This window comes from Chelonoidis abingdonii, chromosome 9, assembly GCF_003597395.2.
Source record: "Chelonoidis abingdonii isolate Lonesome George chromosome 9, CheloAbing_2.0, whole genome shotgun sequence".
Classification (NCBI taxonomy): Eukaryota; Metazoa; Chordata; order Testudines; family Testudinidae; genus Chelonoidis; species Chelonoidis abingdonii.
This window is the reverse complement of record NC_133777.1, coordinates 31,362,780-31,380,090: the sequence shown is the minus strand read 5'-3', so window position 1 is coordinate 31,380,090 and position 17,311 is coordinate 31,362,780. Positions and strand designations below refer to the sequence as shown.

The 17,311-nt window shown below is 45.2% G+C and overlaps 1 protein-coding gene across 3 annotated transcripts; it reads right to left on the bottom strand.

Moving 5' to 3' along the window:
- Positions 1 to 4,882: 4,882 nt before the first annotated feature.
- Positions 4,883 to 12,251, bottom strand: LOC116820317 (immunoglobulin superfamily containing leucine-rich repeat protein 2). 3 transcript variants are annotated; one of them, XM_032772667.2, is made up of 3 exons: positions 11,312 to 12,251; positions 9,997 to 10,089; positions 4,883 to 8,145 (listed from the first exon to the last, which is right to left on the bottom strand). In XM_032772667.2, the coding sequence occupies exons 2-3, from the start codon at positions 10,032 to 10,034 to the stop codon at positions 6,096 to 6,098; spliced, it is 2,088 nt and encodes a 695-aa protein (XP_032628558.1). In that variant the 5' UTR covers positions 10,035 to 10,089; positions 11,312 to 12,251; the 3' UTR covers positions 4,883 to 6,095. The 3 variants fall into 3 exon arrangements, with proteins under 3 accessions (XP_032628558.1, XP_032628560.1, XP_032628559.1); XM_032772669.2 differs by lacking the exons at positions 9,997 to 10,089; positions 11,312 to 12,251 and adding an exon at positions 9,319 to 9,695; XM_032772668.2 differs by lacking the exons at positions 9,997 to 10,089; positions 11,312 to 12,251 and adding an exon at positions 9,084 to 9,245.
- Between the last annotated feature and the right edge of the window lie 5,060 nt (positions 12,252 to 17,311).

Here is a 17,311-nt window from a genome sequence, read left to right as displayed (position 1 = left end):
AGGGGAGGATAAACTACCAGGCAAATGTGCAGTGGACTATTGCTTCCTCTCATTAGTGAAACTCAACAAGCCATTTTATGGCTACGAATGCTGATATTGATCACATCAGCGCAGCTCAGGACAAACAATTGCAATGCAGCAGACTAAACATACCACAGCATGTCGGTGCATCCAAATGATTATACTTCCCCAATGACTTGGCTTCATTGTTGAATGCTTGCGGGACTGATCTTCTTCCACACTGGTGTAAATCAGGACTGAGTCCATGGAGTCCGTATAGTTAAACCAGTGTAAATCCAAGCAGAATTAGGCCTTGGAAGGCTCAAAATAACACTGGAAATTCTTGTTGGTGTCCTTTAGCCAGTAGAACGATGTGAGCTCATCTCTCTATGGGACTGTCTCAGAGACAGACTCTCAGCTCCTGTAAATTGGCTGTGCTCCATTGAAGTCAGTAGAGCTATTCTGATTTACATATGCTAGGGATCTAGCCCTGAAAGTTTAGGAGCCTGATCTAAAGCCCACTGGAGCCAATGGAAAAATGCCCATTGATTTCAATGGGTTTTGGATCAGACCCTCCAGTTGTAAGCTGCCCATAGTCATGAAGAAATTAAGGAATCGGATGGCGCAGCTGAAATATTAGTCTAATAAATGGATGTCATCATCCCAATTAGGATGGGATCTAGTAATTTAGAGTCTGATTCTGCTGTCACTTACACCTGGTACAATTTGGGAATAACTCCACTGAACTCAGTGGGGAGCCCAGAGGAGAGTCACACCCCCAGTGTAGCAGATGGCTCCAAGTAGCCACTGCAGTTCACATATTATCCAGCACAGAAACAATCTCTTCCAATTGTTCTGCAATGGGGAAGATCCTCCCCTGATATAGCTCAGCTATGAAGTCAGTGGAGCTACTGTGATTTGTTCCAGCTGAGGATTTGGCCCCCAATCTGTAACAATATCTTGTAGCATTTTTCCCTCAGCAAATTCCTTGCTAAGTTCCTTTCAGGAGATTTCCTTCCTCTTTTTCTTGCCTTCTCCTCGCCACTGCAGGTCAGATTCCAGACTACATTTGAAAACAGCCCCCTGTTGTCCTTGGCATTGATTTTTGGCATCCTGCAGCAGCATGTGAATTACCTTTTTGCAAACAGGACAGCTAAGTTCCTGTTTCTTGCATCCATTCAGCTTCTAGCCAAGGCCTGGGGTTAGCAAAATGCTTTAGCCTGTGTTTAAATCTAAGCACAGGAAGGGATCCCTGACTTGTGTGGAGCCATTAATGAGCTCAGAGTTAAGCCTGTCCTTTGCGGAGCCAGGGGTCATGTCGTCATTGCAGAGGCTGCATCATGATTTTTTTAAAAATCTTCAATCACACTTTATATTAAATTTCCATTGATGAGGAGTTTATCACTGATTCAGAGATGTCATACGCATGTCACAGACAAGAGTATATACGTTGCAGAAGGTTATGAGCACATCAGTGGAAGGTGCTGTAGATGGGTATAAGCAACATGCAAGCCTTTATACAATTTATAACCACTGACTATTAAAACATCTATTAATAATTTATTAACACTTTATAAACTATTTATAAACAGAGACAGTATAAGTGTGGCTAAATTACCTATGCAATTTGACGATTGCAACAATGATTTTGTATGATCTAAAACTCCATCTTCTGTCATAGCCTTTCTGACCTCTCTCTATTTTTACCCTCTCCAAATGCTAATTAATACCCTCCAAAAGGGAAAAGTTCCAGTGTAATCCAGCACCAATGTTTTTCTCATCATAACTAGATTCCCTGTAGAAACATTAGGGGAAAAATCTATTACTCCATAATTAATTGGATGCAGAAATGATTGTACTTCCTTATTCTTTGTATGTTTTAAGGCATGAAACTCAATTAAAATGTATTCACAAAAGGGGATTGATCTGTACTGGGAATTCTGAATCCCTAATATCTTTTGAAGTGGCCACATCCTAATAGCTGAAGGCAGAGAAAATATTTGGGGCTAATTTCTGGTCAGTTACACTGGTGTAAATCAGGATTAATTCCAGTGATTTTAATGAATTTACAGTAGAGTCATTCTGAAGAGCAGAGTCTGGACCATATGATTCTCCATTTTAAAGAGATTTAATCCATCCATTCTTTTGTCTTGACTATGTCTTTTATTTTTATAGTCCAGGTTTGCTTTCTTTCAATATAGCAGTCTAGAAAAAAAAACTTAATGTTGACAAAGGCTGAAATTTAAAAAAAAAAAAAAATGTACCTGTTCCTGAAGGGTGGCAAATACAAGTTCCTGAAAATGGTTTGTTAACATGCTTTATTCACAGATTTTGGACTTGCTTAGTTATATGAAATATGGACATTATCCTAACATATGAATATAGAATAGTCTCTCTGTCCTCTGTGTGTACAAATATATATACACACAAACACACATGCATTCTGAGATTCACAGGATTCACAGATTGTGAATGTGTGTGATATTTCTCTCTCCTCCTCTGCTTTTTTTGAAATTCTGGGGTCTGTGGGATACAGGAGGTCAGACTACATGATCATAATGATCCTTTCTCGCTTTAAAATCTGTGGATCCTGTCAGTCTATGAATGCAAGTATGTTTATGGGTAGATATCTGTGTGTGTGTGTACATGCCTACCCATTAACACACACACAGGCGTTAATATATATGTAAGCACACAATCTTTGATATATATACCTATGTGCAAAAGCAAACGCTGGCTAGCTCTAGTCTAGATGATAAAAGCAATTTTAAAAAAAACCAACACTGATCTTAGTGTAATTGTTGAATAAAACCATTCGGGTGGGGAAGGTGATTGCAAACACCTCGGTGGGGATGTTAGGCGTTGCTAGCTCTGAAATCACCTTGTTTTACATGGAGACTAGTTGCTGTCCTTCGTTCGCACAGGTTGTGCTGCTTTCCTACCCGCCTTCTGGTGAAATCGACATGGGCAGAGGGCTCCTTTTGGTTGCCCCTGGGGTCGGTAGCGCTTCTAAACTGTGGGATTCCGGAGTGCCCAACAGTGCCAAGGGGTTAGAGACGCGTGGTTTGGAACAGAGCCTGGCGTTCAGGAATACACCCTGCGAGGGGTACGCACTGGGAGGGTGCGTCTCCCTCAGCTGAAACGCCAGGGGAAAGCTCCAGTCCTGTCCCAGGAAGGGCGGGGAGGGTCTAGTTCTGTGTTGGGGCGCGGGTGGCTGTTTTAGGAGTCAGAGTAAGCCCGCTACTTCCTGAAGATCAGCGGACCAGGGGCACAGGAAGCTGGAATCTTTACATCGGGGTTCAAATAAAACAGAAGGACCAACTCTCCCCACTCACACCGCGCACAGGAGTGCACGGTTCCTTGGGCTTACCTAGAATCTTACATACACACCCACTATATGCGTGTTTGCAAAGTATGTTACAGCGGACCTATGCGTCTATATACGGTATATTGTTAACGTGCGTGTCTAAATAATCATAGCTGCACTCAAAGTATGCGCGTTGACCTACATACATAAAACGTGAGTACACATAATGTGGGTGTGTAGGTCTACAAACACATTCAAATATAAACAGTTATCTTTATTTACAAAGTAATTGTGTGCATGTGTGCGCACGCCCACCTAGAGTACATACTTTTATTTACATAGGCAAAATGTGTGTATAAATAATCTGTGTATGTGTTCAGACACCCAAAGTACATTTACCTGTATTCACTGTGTGTGTGTGTCTATATCTACACACACAGAGTATATACATTTATCTACACGAACAAAACACCTATATAAATAATTTGTGTATATATCCACACACAACGTACACACATTTACCTTTATTCACAAAGCTGATGCGTCAGGGTGTAGATGCATGTGTGTCTATATCTGCACACACACGGAGTATATGTAGTATCTACACGAGCAAAACACACACACGCACACGTATTATATATCTGCCTGTGTATATATCCACACCGCGGAAGTACGGGCATTCCCCTTATTTCATAAAATAGATGCATGGTTATAAATAATTGGGGTGTATATTTATCTACGCGCACACGCACAGAGTATACACATATACCTACATAAACAACGTGCATGTGTGTATTTGACACACATCTTCAGACACACACGAAGCACTTACCTCTAGACACACAGTACATAGATCTTCATACGGATACTTTAGGGGCTGCATCAGCAGTAAAGGGGCTGTAGTTAAATATTACCCTGGCCTGTGTGTTGGAGTCAGTCAGTCTCTCCCCCCCTGCAAGCACCTACCTTATTTGAACATACGCGAAGCTGGTGGTGGCCAGTCTAGTTTTATTCTTGCTTCATCCATGTAACAACTTTCTCAGCGCTTTCCCTGCATCGTAGACGAATTTATTGTTGGGATCGGGGTTAGGGTTATTTCATTCCCAGTATTTTGTGTCTCGGGTTTCTTTTAAATTACTTCGCGAAACAAAGCAAAACGTTATTGGCGATCAAATCAACTCTCCAAATGTCCTTGTGCTCGTAAAGGTAAACACAGACAAAAGGTACCTGTGAAACAAAGCAGGCTGTCTCTTTGTAATTCAGAAACCTGGGTAACTAATTCTAGAATTCCCTGAAACTGCCACCTCTAACGACGACCCCGAACTCTTTAAAGAGAAAGAAAATGGTACAAAAACAAACAAAACCACGAGGGAAAAAATCCCTTAGGAGAAATTAGAATGATCACAACCACAATTTTAAAAAGAACTGCAGCTGAAAAATAAAATTCCAGTTTAAGACAAAGGAGAATATTGTAGGGAAAATAATTATACTACAGTTTTTTAAGTTAAACTGAAATATGGATTTGATTTTCCATTAATCTACCTCTATCCCCCCCCATAAATAATGGGCAAAGAGTCCATTTTAAATCTGTTTTATTGACTCTTCACATACAGAAGCGCTTAGAAAAGGGTATGGTTCCGTTTGTTTTCAAGGTTGCTTTTGAAAGTATTTAACAATCAATTACCAAACAATCTTTCTCCGCCTCGGGGACAGTTGTGCTGATTCATTTTGATTTTTGGTGGTTTTTTAATACAGAGGCAAAAAATAACCCACAAATGCACCTGCTGCAATTACATTTCAGATTTTTCTCAATTCCACGACAAAAGTTTCCTATCATTTCCCGTTCCCCTTTAAACATCACAGACTCACATCAAGGGTACATACATTTCTCTATAAGCACGCTACTCTACTCAATAAACATCTAGGAAATCTCAGTGAGTCACATGCCTCCCAGAAGGTCTGGGAAAAAGGGACAACAAAGATCAGAGGTGGTGTTATTCCACACTCCCTTTTCTACCTCTAAAGAAATGAGAAGCACCCACAAGTTAAGAGAGGACCAAGTCACACACACATCTTAAATTCTACAGCACGGTTCCATTAACATTGTCTAGGTACAGGTGAGCCGCTAGATCAGCTTGTGTATCTTTGATCGGATAGTCAGGACTGGTGTGGGTTTCAGTTACCCACTCACCCATCCTCCCCATACACGGATTTATACATCCCAGCGTGGGAAGGGCACAGCTGTTTGCATTGGCGTGGGAGGGCGATGGGAGCTGTCCAGCACAGAAACTCTCTGAAATTGACATCACTCACGCTTGAAATTGACAACTGGCCTTGATGAAATTAACTCAGGATATCTTCGAATTTTTTTATGTGAAAGAGGGGGAAATAGTCAATTCATTGTATTTTAATAGTAACAAACCAATATAGCTTTTAAAAAAGACCACAGCCTCCGTTTCGGATTAATATGTTGGGAGAAGATGGTTTTGTTTTGTTTTAAAACTTTGTATTTCAAATAGTGTGTTAAAAACTTTTTACAGGCCAATTCATTCCACCTATTTTGTTTAAAAAATCGACCCCACCCTGAAGTGCTTAGTGAGGCCAGAAAAACGGGCTGGGATTTGAATTCTGTTGGGTTCCCTCCACGCTGGGCTGTTGGCAGAAGTGTCTTTGGAAGGATGTAGCTGATCAACCAGTGAATGGCTCAGGTCCCACCTCGAGTTTGTATCTTACTGTATTATACGATATACTGGTTGGGGCGGTGGCTGGGAGGTGGCCAGGGGTCGGATCAGCGAGCTGGCTGCCTGTAGTTCCCATTGATCTCTTGGGAGATGTTCACAGCCTCGGCCCCCAGGGGCAGCCTGTCGCTGTATTCGGACCCCACCTCAAACTCCTCCGGGTTGGCTTTGGATTGGGACTCCGCGATGGACTCGGCCACCAGGCTCTCGTCTCGCTCCATCTCCCTCTCCCCCTCCGCCTCCCGCTCCTCTTCACCATCCTCCGCCTCACTTGGGTTGTAGTTCTTTTCCGACTCCAGGTAAGAGGCCCGCGGGTCGAAATCGGCCGCTATGTGCTTCTCCATCTGGTCCGGGTTCTGGGCTTTCATGATGAGTTTGTAAGTTTTGCCCTGATACTTGGCGAGCAGATGGCAGCAGGTGGCCCCCAGCAGGGGGACGGTGGCCAGGGCCAGCAGGAAGATGCTGACCACCACGATGATGATGAGGGAGGGGATCTCCTTCTTGGTGGTGAAGACTACTTGCACCTGGCAGTCTTCCCCCAGGTAGGTCAGGCAGACCGAGTAGTTGGTGCCTGGGGTCAAGCCCTGGAACCAGTAGGAGTTCACTCCTTCCTCGATCCTGGACCACTGCACCATGGAGTGGCCCTGGCCGCTCTCTGCGCACAGGTAGAGCGCCCGCAGGTGGGCTTTTTCCGGCTGGCCGTAGAAGGGGGTGAGCTGCACCTTGGCCTCCTTCTCCGACACGTCCAGCGCGATGACGCCCAGGTCGAAGGTGTGCTGCTTCAGCTGGCCGCTCTGGTTGAAGGCATGGTTGGAGACGTACTGGGTGTAGGCGCTGGAGCCGCAATTCTTCTCGAAGGGGGGCCGCTTGGAGGGGACCTGCTCCAGGCCCGGCGAGTGGGAGCTGTGCCAGGTGGGGCTGAGGGGTTTGGGCCTCTCGTCGGGGCCGAGAACGCTGTTCTTGGAGCCCTTAGGGCCCGGCTTCCTCTCGCCCGGCTGCGCTTTGCCGGCCAGGGGATCTTCCATGGGGTGGGCGGGGTATTTCTGGGCCCCAGCCACAGCCACGTTGACCGAGGTCTGGTTGCTGCCCAGCTCATTGGTGGCCAGGCAGGTGTAGGTCCCTTCCTCACGCTTGCTCAGGTGGGGGATGACCAGAGTGCCGTTCCCGTAGACCAGGAAGCGCCCTGCGCCCTGCTTGGAGCTGTCAGACGGTAGCTCGTTCCCAGCCCTCTCCACGCTGGGCCCCTTTATCTCCAGGATTTGGCTGGCGGTCTGCACCTTCCAGCTGACCTCCGGCTGGGGGCTGCCCCTGACGCTGCAGTGCAGCAGGAGCGTGAACCCGTCATAGAGCTCGGTGTTGTCCAGGTTGGGGTGGTAGGTCAGTTGCACGGAGGGAGGCGCGCACTGTAGATCAGGGATCCTCCCCAGGGGGACGCCTCGGAGGCTGTCGGGGGCTGCACAGCTGATGGAGTTCCTCTCGGGGATGGAGATCAGGGTGTTCTCAGCCCAGCTCTTCAGCCACAGGAGCCTGCAGGTGCAGTTGAAGGGGTTGTTGTAGATCTGCAGGTGAGACAGGGAAGTCAGAGAATCGAAAGTGCCCTCGGCGATGGTGGTGAACTTGTTGTTGTTGATGCGCAGGGACCTCAGGTCTTTCAGGGTGTGGAAGGCCTCCCAGGGCAGCTTCACCATGTGGTTGTTGTTCATCTTGAGCAGCTGCAGGGCACTGAGGTTGTACAGATCCCCCCAGGGGAAGTCTATGATCTGGTTGTAGCTGATGTCTAGGTTCTTCAGCTGCACCAGGATGGCGAAGGTGCTCTCCTCGATGGAGCTGATCTCGTTGTGAGCCAGCCACAGCGAGGTGACCTGGGTGACCTCCACGAAGGAGCTCTTCTGCAAGGAGGTGATCTTGTTGGCGGACAGGCTGAGGGTGGTCACATTGGAGGGCAGACCCACTGGGACTGCCTGCAGATCTTTGTAAGCGCAGTCTGCGAACTGATGGGCGTATTTGTCCACACAGGAGCAGGGCTCCGGGCAGCCCTGGCTCACCTCCAGGAAAGCTGCGATCCACAGCCAGAGCAACGGATCCATCTTCCTCCTGCAGCTAGAGAGAGAGACAGGCACGATTACCCCACCCGCTCCTAGCCTCGGAGACACAACTGCGCTCTCTGGCTTGGGAGCAGCCTGGTCCCTCCGCTTTCCCCTTAACCCAGGGAGAACAGGAAGCAGCGCTCTGCTCCCGACGGAAAACCCAAGGTAGCGAGAGCTCCGTGCTCAGGGGACAGCGCGCTGCACAAGCGGACCCCTGGACATGTGTGATGCGTAAGATAACATTAGCCTAAGCAGTAACACACCCAATCCAGAGCTAAGAGCCAACAAATCTTTGTTTCAATTCGTTTTCTTTCTGCCTATTTCTCTGTTCTTTCATCGGATCGCATGCCGTTTGGAAGTTGCATGGAACCACGTTTCCGGCACACCCGAAACTCAGACAGCTCTGTGCAGTTTTTAAATTGCGTTAGAAATATACACGATCCGGCTTTTCCTTTTAAAAGCCCCGGCATCCCTTTCTTAGACTTTCCTGTTGAATTGGTCCTGAAGATGCGTGGCACTGAACACCATGAGAAAGCTCCCAGGAGAAGAAATACATTCTCCAAAAAGCGCTGTCTTAGACTGATAACAGAACAATTGATAAAGCAACGATTATAAACTTTGACAATAAAAAGCATGCTGCCCACAAAGACATGAATAAGGAAAGATCCTTATCTATCTAAAACCTCCTGTGTAAAACCACGCTCAGATTTATCCTAATAACCTATAGTTTCCCCACTGTTAATTTCCCCTATTTGGGAAAGGCTGCGGATCAGAAAGCTAGGGAATCATTAGCATTTCTGCCATATACCCCTGCTGCTTCCCTGCTTCAGATGCGAAGACAAACACCCCAGCTAGAAACAGACAGATCTACCATTTGGGGCTAAACTCGGGCCCCACTGGAGCCCATGGCACAACTCCCATTGACTGCACGGGAAAAAGGATCCTATCTACCATAGCATCAGAAGAGATCATTTTCTTTTTCCGCCAGCAAAGCTGTTTGTACCTGCGGTCCCTTCTTTGAAATATACACTGCTAGTCCATCCTGCCCTGCCTTTACAACCATGCCACGCGTGGCACACAAAAGCTACCACAATCGGCAGAACTGCAAGCAGCTCCCAAAGCCAAAAAGGAAAGGGATCTCCTCCAGCTAACGTCCTACGCCCAGGTGAAGTTTGCCCAGCCTTACCTGCTCAGCTTGGGATCTGGAGTGCAGATCTATGGGGGCAGCTTCCAGGAAAGCACCCAGCTGCAGAAGCCAGACTGAACTCCAGGCATTTAGTTGGGAAGTACAGGGAGCCCCAGAGATGGGTGGACAGCTGTGGATCTGTTGCTTCTGGTGGTGTCTGGCTTTAATTTTGCAATCGCAGAGGCAACACACATTTTTTGAGCTTTGAGCTGCCCAGGCTGCGAGTCCCACTATCCTGATGCCTGATCCCCCCCTCAGCCCCCTCCCTTTTTAAAATTGCTGCTGGGTTGGAGAGTCAGTGCGCGCTCCCGATGCGGCAGGGAGCGCGCCTAGCCTCTCCCACCTCCTGCATATTCTGAGTGTGTTAAAGCTGTAGGGATTCCCACCAAACCCAATGCAATATTTATCATGTCAATATGTTTCCCTGTCCATGTGCCATCTTTCAACTCTCCGCCCTCCTCCCCCACATTCCATGTTTAGTGAATCTATTTGTTGTGCACTAATTGAATGCAAATAGCTTCTAAGCACTTCAGTGTGGAGAGAAACAAAGGAGGGGGCTGGACTAGATTATCTGAGACGAGTTTGCTGTTTTGAATGGCTTAAACTCTTTTAAAAGAAAAATAAACATGCAGATGATTTGATGTAGCCTCAGTGAGAACCGATCGTGATCAACCTCACCTCCACGCATGTGTTTGCATAAAGTCTTTTAGCTCCATCTCTCTCGATCTGTTTCTGCTAGTCCTTTCCGCCCAGAGCTCGTTAGGTTTTGAACTATATTAAGCAAAATAAATAATTGATTTTATTTGCAGAATTGATCCCCCTCCTCCAAGTAATTCTGGAGACAGCTGCAGCACCTGAACGCAAGAAGGAAATGATGGTACCGCTGCTGAGCTTGTTTTTTAATTCAATGAGGCAAGAGGGGAAACAATAAAACTATTGTTAAGTTTTAACCATTCAACATGTACACAAATGGATGTTTGAAAAAATTTAACCCCAAAATCATTTAAAATGGGTTGAATCACCATTGTATGTATGTAATCAGAGAGTTATAAACTCTCAGATCTATTGTGTTAAGGGAGAAATGACCTGATGAAGGAAAACTCACATGCAGGAAGAAATATACATTTTGGTGCACAGTGCGTCCATATAATGTTACTATATAGTAATAGGTATAGATTCCTTTCACGTGTGGGTATAAACTCTTAACTAGATGTGTGTACAAATACATCCATCCATCAAACATGGATGTGTACACGTAAACCCTCTATAATATTATATACAGTCACTTATGAACATATACAGGACATTCATTACATGTTTGTACATCTATATACATAAACATCATACACACACATACATATATATATTGATACATTTTGAGCACACAAACACACTTACTTACCAGTGCAGGGAATATAAACACATTATATACAGAATATATGCGACATGTGTCTACATATTCAACCCCACACAAGTTTGGGTGTGGCGGGACCCTCTGTAAATGAATAAGGGTTTATCCAATTTTGACGGGTGTCTCTAATAAGATCAATACCTTCTATCATGCTCATACATATTTTAATGGCTAGCATTTAAATGAATGCCAAAAGGGCGAGGGAGTATCTGAAAAGAACCTCTGAAAAGGGTCCTCTGCTTTGGAAGAAGCTTTTAAAATTAAATATTAACATCCACAGAGCACAGTGCTTTGTTAAACAAACAGCGTCCCCTGAAATTGTTCTAAAACTCATCATTCTTTCTTTGCCTCATCTACACAGACATTTGCACTACTTTAGTTAAACGGGTTTACTTAAACCAGTTTAATTAATCTGACACAAATGCCTGTGTAGACCCTCTTAAATTGGTTATCTTGGTTTAGTTTAAACCTGTTTCTAATCACAGTAAACTAAACCGAAATGAGCCTAGTTTAAACTGAAATAAGACCCACCATTCCACCTGGTCTTTTGCACTGGTTTAATAAAACCGATTAAAATCAGACCTTTAGTTAAATTGGTGTCACCTTGTGTAGGCAAATCCAAATTTGTCTACCTGCTCTGATCCCACTTGGAGGGTTTGCTGTGCTCAGATGCTCAGCATAGTGTCCCAGCTCCTCAAGTTTATCTGCATGCAGCTCCTGGGGGAACAAATCAGCCTGTACAAAGGTGAACGGTATACGGCGTGATGATGCAAATTAAACCGTATAAAGCCACTGCAGGGGACATCTGTCATTGGCTGGAGTTTGGGGAGAGCAGAGCAGAGCAGAGAGAGCGAGCTGCAGTGACCAGCGTGGGACTGGTGTCAGCTCGACAAAAGTAAAATAATCTTTGGCAACATACAGCAAGTATTGGTGCTGGCGCGCTGCTGCCTTTCCGTGCAGATCTCGAAAGTCTGGTAAATCAAAATCTGTTATTATCTCCTGAGCAAGCCTGTAACTTCTGGAAAGAAGGTGAGCTCTTGCCCTGAGGGTTATGCATGGTCCTGTGGTTATGGGAAGGTGCTGCATTAAGACGCAGAAGAGCTGGGTTCAATTCTTGGCTCTGCCACTGACTCCCTGTGTGACCTTGGGCAAGTCATTTAATTCCTGCTGACCTCAGTTTTCTCATCTGCACAATGAAGATAATAATTCTGTATTGCCTATTTAGACTATTTAGTCCACTCTGGAGGACTTTAGGGCGCGATAGAGATGATGGATTCAACAGATTGCCCTGCCTATAACTGGATCTGCCTTTTGTGATCTAATCTGGGGTGAGGCGGTAGAGAAGATGCAATAGACTGGAAAAGCAGGTGAAGAAAATACTTTGCAGCAAAAAGACAAGTCTAATTATTTAATTGCCTCTGGGCTCCAAAGTCCCATCCTCCCCTAATTACTCAGGGAAATCTACACCTGCTTATGATAGAGTCTAGCACTAACGTGGCTCCAGCCCGGACACTGGTTCCTTAACAGTGCAGTGCTTTATTGTAGGAGAACTGCAGGTCGATTGGGATTAGAAAAGCAAAACTAGGGCTGATTTGTAGCTAGTTAGACATGGATTGTTTTCAATTCCTCTGGTGCTGATGACATCACTTTTTCTTTAACACTAACCAGCGAAATGCCTCCGTCTCTCAGCTGTTCCGCGGTGCCAGACAGACAGTTCCTAGCCCCCCGAGCTCTGTCAGCATTAAGGGACCTGCTATTTATTTTTGAAAACAGCTTAATAAAGGAAGCTCTCCGGGCTGTGTTACAAGCTTTTACCAACTGTCTCTCCTATTGCTGCTGCTTAAAGCAGCCTGCACCGAAGGAACCAGCAGACAGCTCCCGCCCGCCACAACACAAGCAATCGAGGAGTGAATTTCTTTCTCACCCTGACGGGCTGGTGGTTGAGCTGTCTCTCCGAGCAGCCTGATGACCTGATTGCCTTTGTTTTGTCTTAAACTGGTATCCAGGTGGGACGGAGGGGATGAAAGATTCCGCGTTATGATGCCTGGTTCTCGGCGATCACAGCCTTGTAACTGTTGTTACTCGTAACAGAGGCTGGGGGCGGTTTTCGGCTAACGAGTGACCTGCTTGAGCAGTAGTGCAACCCATCAATGGTTTGTGCCCAGCAGGGGCGGCTCTAGCTTTTTTGCCGCCCCTGGCAGCAGGGCCGGCTCCAGGCCGCAGCACGCTAAGCGCGTGCTTGGGGCGGCATGCCGGGGGGGGGGAGCGGGGAGCTCTGCCGGTTGCCGGGAGGGCGGCCGGTGGCTCCGGTGGCACGTCTACGGGAGGTCCACCGGAGCCATGGGACCAGCAGACCCTCCGCAGCCACGTCTGCAGGAGGTCCACCGGAGCCGCGGGACCAGCGAGCGGCAGAGCGCCCCCTGTGGCGTGCCGCCGTGCTTGGGGTGGCGAAATGGCCAGAGCCAGGGACCGGCAGGGCGCCTCCCGTGGCTTGCGGCCCCAGGCACGCGCTGGTGCCCAGTGGTCAGGGCCCCATTTCACACCGGGAAACAGTGGCGTTCATTAGTGTTAATGATCACATCCCGCGATGCTAGAGACAGGACATTAAGGGAGCTGGCCCATGGCTCTAACCCACTCCAGCAATTCCACAAGTGTCTGCAGTAAAACATGGCTCTGTCCTTCCAACTGCTGGTCTTGGGGCTGGGAGGGGCAAAGGGCCCGATCAAAAGCTCACTAAATCCAATGGCAGGTTTTTCACACATGTCAGACGCTTGGGTTCTGTCCTCAGTGGGTGGGGGAAGGAGGACGAAAGGTGGTGGAGAGGAAGAACGGCCTAGCAGATAAGGCTCTGTCCTGTTACTGAGGAGATCTAGCTTCCATTCCTGGCCCCCTCTCTCCTTCTTGTATCTCCTCCCAGATGTCCTCTACCTGTCATGGTCTTATCTATTTTGACTGCAAGCTCTTTGGGGGCAGGGACCATCTACTACTGGGTGTTTCTAGAGCACCAAGCACAATGGGTTCCCTCTCTTGGCTGGCCCTTAGGTACCACCAGAATACCTATATTCTATACAAATAGGTACCTAGATGGGTGAGGTGCAAGGGGAGGTGGGATAGAAGATGACCAACACACAGATGTGTGGGCAGGTGGTGCAGTTGGGATTTAATATAGCCTCATTTTTAGACCTGCAATAGAGGCCAACCTACAGGGTGGGGAGCGAGCAGATACTGAACACAGTGTTGATATATAATACTCTAAATGATCTTTATTGATTACAAAACAAACTTTACTCATACACATTCACATCCCAAACATACTATACCAGAGCCCAAAGTCTGCTAGAGAAGATTATTGCATTTGGAACATGCCCTTGAATGGAAGGTGCGATGGAACTGGATGCAACACTTGATACTTAGAAAACATGTTTGAGAAATGTGTATAACTGTACAAGCCTGATGCTAGTAAAAAGCAAAGGGCAGTAGTATGGCTGTTGTGGCAAGTTGTAAAAAAGGAAATTGCATATAAGGGGGAAGTCTGTGCAGAGTTAAACATTACAAGAGCATTTTAAAACTTGCCAGAAAAATTTGTAAAGGGAAGTGAGGCAGGCACAGATAATGCAAACTCAGAACAAATGGGAAACAAAATAGGGAACTGGAGAAAAGAATAATGGATTGGGAAAAGATTAAAGCAGGCAAAGATAAATTAGACTATCAAGTCATAGGAATGAAACAGTTATTTCGAGATTTGACTAAGCATTTCTCACAGCTGGTGCCAGAAAACTATAGCAGCAATCTACAAGTTGCAGCTGAGTGTCAAAAAGAGAGAGATTTGGATTTGGATTCTAATGATATTTGGTATGGAGAGAACTTGTGAGGGAGTCAAGAGAAAGGGGTAGAAATATGGCTGTTGCCTTTTATGCTTTTTGAATATTTGGAGAATATATTTTCGGGGATATGGTTGGGTTTTTATTGTTTATTAATCAGATACCAGTAAACAAGATTGCACAAAGAATCATGGCAGATGAGTCCCAATATAAAAGGGAAGAAATAACTGAAGACCCAGCTACTGTGGATCTAACAATCTGGTTGGAAGGAGTGCAAGTAAACATAAGTGCACAAATCCAGAGTGTATGCTGTATGCTTTGCCTCTGTTACAAGCATGGCAACAACAATTGGGAGACAGGACTATACAAAATAAGAGAGGTATAGGTGAATATATTGTAGATAGTATTGCAGCTGGAGTTTTAAACTCATTTGATATTGGGACTTTATAAGGGAAAATAGCTTTGGGTAAGATTTTGGGGACTATACAGATATGTGACACACAATTTTGGTGCATTATAGGAACAACGAATAAGAAGTGTGGACCTCCAGCTGAAACAAGCCCAAGCTTTGAAAACATCTCTAAATGTAAATCTGTTTGGTGTGTCTGAAATTGACAATAAAACTTTATTAGCAATACTGATGTGTACAGATACAAACCTATGGGATACAATGCATACAGAGAATGGTTAATCTGTTACATAATTGACAATGGTCTTTTTAATGGTTCAAAGATCCTCATATATGGAATCAATGAATTACAGATGGAAGCAATATATGGAATTTAATTGGGATGAAGCCACTCTGAGGGGAGAATGGAAAGGCAGAATGCTGTTCTACAACACAGGGAAGCAAAGAAAAGCAGCAATGGCCTGAGTGTTGCCAAAAATTATTAATGCAGAGTTATGGCAAATAGAAATAAGTGAGACACACTAGATTCAAGAGGAAGAGGATTATAAATTACCACAATTAACAAAACATTGTGAAGAGTGGGGAAGAGGCAAATAGGCATCCCTACAACTAACTTGGTCCCTAGCAGGATGTCATTTGAACCATTCAAGTAGACAATGTACCATGCAATATTTAGGCTCTAATGGCACAAGAGTGTTTGATTTAGGCAATGGATGTATTTGTGTGGTAACCACTGAAAAAACATGTATTTTGGGGAAGTATGACAGAAAGGCCCAACTGAATCATGTAAATGAAATGTAACAGAGGTCATTATTAATGGAATTATTTACTGAGGTCCTTTATTTTTAAAAAAGGAAATTGTTTGGGAACAAAAAGATGTGGATTGGTCCTTTGATCTGGGAATACATTAGGGAAAAATGGGGAAAAACTGATTGAGAGAAGTGAAAAAAAATCAGGCAATATGCAAAAGATGTATCTAAGTCTCCTCAGCTGGGAAAAATAAACATTTTGATCCACAATGGTCAAATATTAAACTTGGGGAAAGAAGAATAATTGGTAATTTCTTATTGGTATGATGTTTTAAAGGATGGTTTCCCAGTGTCACAGCTCTTCTAAATTTAATGCAACATCCTATTGTGATATTATTTGCATTAATGATTTTGTTAACCTTTATTGTGCTATATTTATACTGCCGAATAAGAAAGCAACAAGAAGTTTTGGAGCAAGTGATGCATAAAATTGAATTGTTTGCAAAATTATAACGTGATACAATAGTTAACAGCATAATCATGTATCGAGAGGGGGTAATGTTGGAATATATATATCCCAACACCACCCCATAGTGCACCAATGAAGAACTGAATTCCACTCTAATTATTGATGCCTTCTCCTTTTGTGGCCCAATCCTGCAGTCCTTGCTCAGGCAAAACCTATTTTAGGAGTCCAAGGCAGTCTTGTCTATGCAGGAGTTGCCCAGGCAGATGAGGTTACCAGATCTCCTCTGTGGAACTCCTGAACAAGACCCCACCTGTATTGCTTTGGGATGAAATTCACCCCTGTGTGGAAAGCCAGCACTAGACCCAGGCATCTACTGCTAGCAGTCCATATATTACTATGTACATCTTTTTATCAAGTACATTGGGCAAGGACTTGGAAAGGTGACACCATGCCCTGCTGATTGGATCCTCAGCAATTTTGCATGAGACTTTCTAGAGGATGAGCTCTCACCCAGATGAAAATTACTGCAATTCATTGCCCCCTTTTCTACCTCCTACTAAGACTTCATAGTCCATCTTGTGACCAGAGACAAGGTGCTGAAACACTGATCAGTGTTTTTCAAGACATGTTCCGGTGACTGCGTGCATGGGGAGTGGTATCCTGATGCTAAAAACAGGTAATGGAAAAGACATCTGTACTTGGATAGTCAAGAGATCAGGGTAATTTTTCCTGTTTCTCTAACCCTGATACTCTTTATTTCTTTACTTCAGTTCTATACTGACCTATGGCAAAAGCGCCTCCTGGTGGATGGACTGTGCGATTGCTTCCATGTTTTCCTAGCTACATCTTTCATCTGAGTCTGCTATTTTATGGGAGAGGAAAGAAAATCCTGGATGCAATGAAACTATAAATATGAAAATGTGTGTACAAGCTGTCAAACCATACAGAAGGTCAAAGGGTGAATGTTTGCTGGCAGTGTGGTGTGGTGAACAGAACATTAGCCTGGGAGTCAGGAGATCTAGCTGCTATTCATGATTCTGCCATGGGGCTCACCTTGGGAATTCACATTACTACCCTCTGCCTCAGTTTCCCCATTTGTAAAATGAGACTCATGAGGACCTGGTTTGGGCCATT